At 38.6% G+C, this 2,503-nt stretch overlaps 1 protein-coding gene across 8 annotated transcripts in view; it reads right to left on the bottom strand.

Annotated features, from left to right (window-relative positions):
- Positions 1-2,503, bottom strand: part of CAST (calpastatin) — a 110,780-nt gene that overhangs the window by 48,760 nt on the left and 59,517 nt on the right. For 3 of the 8 annotated variants that reach the window (XM_006775549.2, XM_006775554.2, XM_006775555.2), the window contains 2 exons: positions 2,259-2,324; positions 1,632-1,682 (listed from right to left, as the gene is read on the bottom strand). In XM_006775549.2, the coding sequence (XP_006775612.1) occupies positions 1,632-1,682; positions 2,259-2,324 (117 nt within the window). The remainder of the gene's footprint in view (positions 1-1,631; positions 1,683-2,258; positions 2,325-2,503) is intronic. The other 5 variants (XM_006775551.2, XM_006775556.2, XM_015571585.1 and 2 more) reach the window with 3 other exon arrangements.

The raw sequence follows: 2,503 nt of genomic DNA, 5'->3' as shown, positions 1-2,503 counted from the left end.
GTGTCTGTCATTTTCAACAGATAAAATATCAATTACATTGGAGTTCATTGTTTTCATAATTCCAAACAGGCTCAAGAACAAAATTCCCAATTAGACCGTTCTGCCTCTCTTGAGAATGACTCAACTAGAGAAGCAGACATGTGCTTTCTGGTCAACAGCAATCCTACCAACAGCCTGATCATGATAATTATAGAAGAATAATAAAAAATTTAGTTTTCACCTAGAACAACTTTTCAAATAGGTATTTATCTCTAAATTATGGGCTGTTTCTCATAATTCATGCAATTCTCTTGGTAACTGCAGGTTTATCCACAGAGATGACAAGTGGTCATTGTGACCTCTGAGTTCGGTGGAAAAAAAGGGGATTCTACCCTAGAAATTAATTTTTTAAAAATCTCCTTTCACAGGAGATTTTAAAAAACGTGCATTTTCTTCAATGGAATGATTTACATAGTCTTTTCTGTGTTGCAATTCTCTTGATATTGGGTAGATAACCAAAAGCATTTAGATATAAAATAGAAGACAACCCCAACCTGGCTGTTGACTTCTTCCTCTAGAGCGGACTATGGAATTACCATCCTCAGGGAGCAGCCAAGATACCTCACACCAAATCAGACAAGCCTCAGCTTTCACCCAGATGACCTCACATTAAAGCATTTAGATATAAAATAGAAGACAACCCCCACCTGGCTGTTGACTTCTTCCTCTAAGCGGACTATGGAATTACCATCCTCGGGGGGCAGCCAAGATGCCTCACACCAAATGAGGCAAGCCTCAGCTTTTACCCAGATGACCTCACCCTTGCCTGCACTTAAAGTACTTTAGCCAGAACCACCTCTGTGCTTTCCCACAGGAAACCTTGAGGTTTTACCTGGGTATTTGCTTGGGTGTGCTTGAAAGAAAGAAAGAGCAGCACCCGATTGATGAGAACATATGCCGTGACTGCAGACACCCCGGGATCACTCTCCATGTGGACACAGGTTGGCTTTCAGTCGAGACAGCCTTGAGTCAAGGAAGCCAGGGAAGCTGCTCCCAAGGGGAAGTCAGAGCTGTCTCCTAAGCAACTAGTTCTACCAACCAAGGTAAGACTGTCAGGAGTAAGCCAGACTCTCAGCTTTAGTTATCTGGGTGCTAGGTTCAACAGACACAGTTATTCTGGACAGCTCATCATTAAAGTAATTAGACACGCATTACCCTTTGAACTCTGTCCTTTGCTCCTGTTGCTTATTTTTAAACAATATAAAAGAATGTATAGATTTGAACAAAATTCCTTCTGAAGCATATTATCTTTATTTATAAACTAGAGGCCCAATGCATGAAATTCGTGAAAGAGTAGGCTTTCATTCCCCCGGCTGCCAGCACCCAGGACCCGGGCTTCCCTCACAGCCCTGGCTTTGTCCAGAATGTCGTCCCATCTAATTAGCATATTTTGCTTTTATTATTATAGATTAGTATACATTAATTTTAGTGATATGTAAATTTAATGTTATAATTATTTTACATATACTCTATAAAATCATGTCCTAATTAATTAGCTGACAAAAATCCTTTTACTATTCAGTACCAGCAAATAAGGAACTTCATTATTCATTACTATTGCAAAGAATCCAAATATCCCATAGCTGACTTACAACACTTACTTCAGTTGATTGTGACTTCTTTTCAGGTTCCGATTTTACAGCCTAAATTCAGAAAAAGAAAGAAAAAGGAAGGAAGGAAAAATGGACATTATTTACAAAGTTTATCATAGATTTTCCTCAACTAAGGAAGCAAAAGAGATGATTTTGATGTATTTATAAATATAATTGTTATGAGTTAAGATTATACTTTGCTTGAAATTGTAACTCTTTAAACACTTAAGCACACTAATTAATAATCTGCTCTTATTAAGTACTAATTTACATCTTACATTTTCCTATATGTATCAAAGATATGTAGAGATTTATTACTATGAACACTGCAGCAAATACACGAGCAACATAAAATAAATACCCTCATCCTTCAAAGCCACACTAGCATGATCAGTCTCGGTATGAGTGAAATAGTCATTGCACGTTTCATCTGACAGTGTGAAACAATGGGATGGTGACAGAACCAAGAGTACAGAGAGCAGTGAAATTCATTTTTAGTGCCGGAATGTGGGCAATGGGTGATTAAGCCAGAAAGTCTGTGATGGGTCAGAGAGTTACAGGAGACTGTGAACTGCAATAAGCACGTGCCAAGCAGCTAAAGTGAGCTAGTACAATGAGCCACATCACCTGTTTTTTGTGTCTTTTCTTGTGAGGAGGAGGTGTTCCTTCCGTCTGTTTGCTGACTGGAATGGCCTAACGTAAGAGCACAGCCCCAAGTGTGGTTTTATTTGTCTGACAGTAAAATAAGTACCATGTACAAATAGGGCTAAAATGTTTATATCAAAACCCGTTGTACTCATGCATTGCATTTACCCTATGCAGATGGATACAACTCCAAGAAGTTGCAGGCTCTTAATTTCTTTTCAATTGGG

The sequence above is a fragment of the Myotis davidii genome, unplaced genomic scaffold (assembly GCF_000327345.1).
Source record: "Myotis davidii unplaced genomic scaffold, ASM32734v1 scaffold44, whole genome shotgun sequence".
In the NCBI taxonomy this organism is placed as follows: Eukaryota; Metazoa; Chordata; class Mammalia; order Chiroptera; family Vespertilionidae; genus Myotis; species Myotis davidii.
This window is presented reverse-complemented; position numbering and strand designations above follow the sequence as displayed.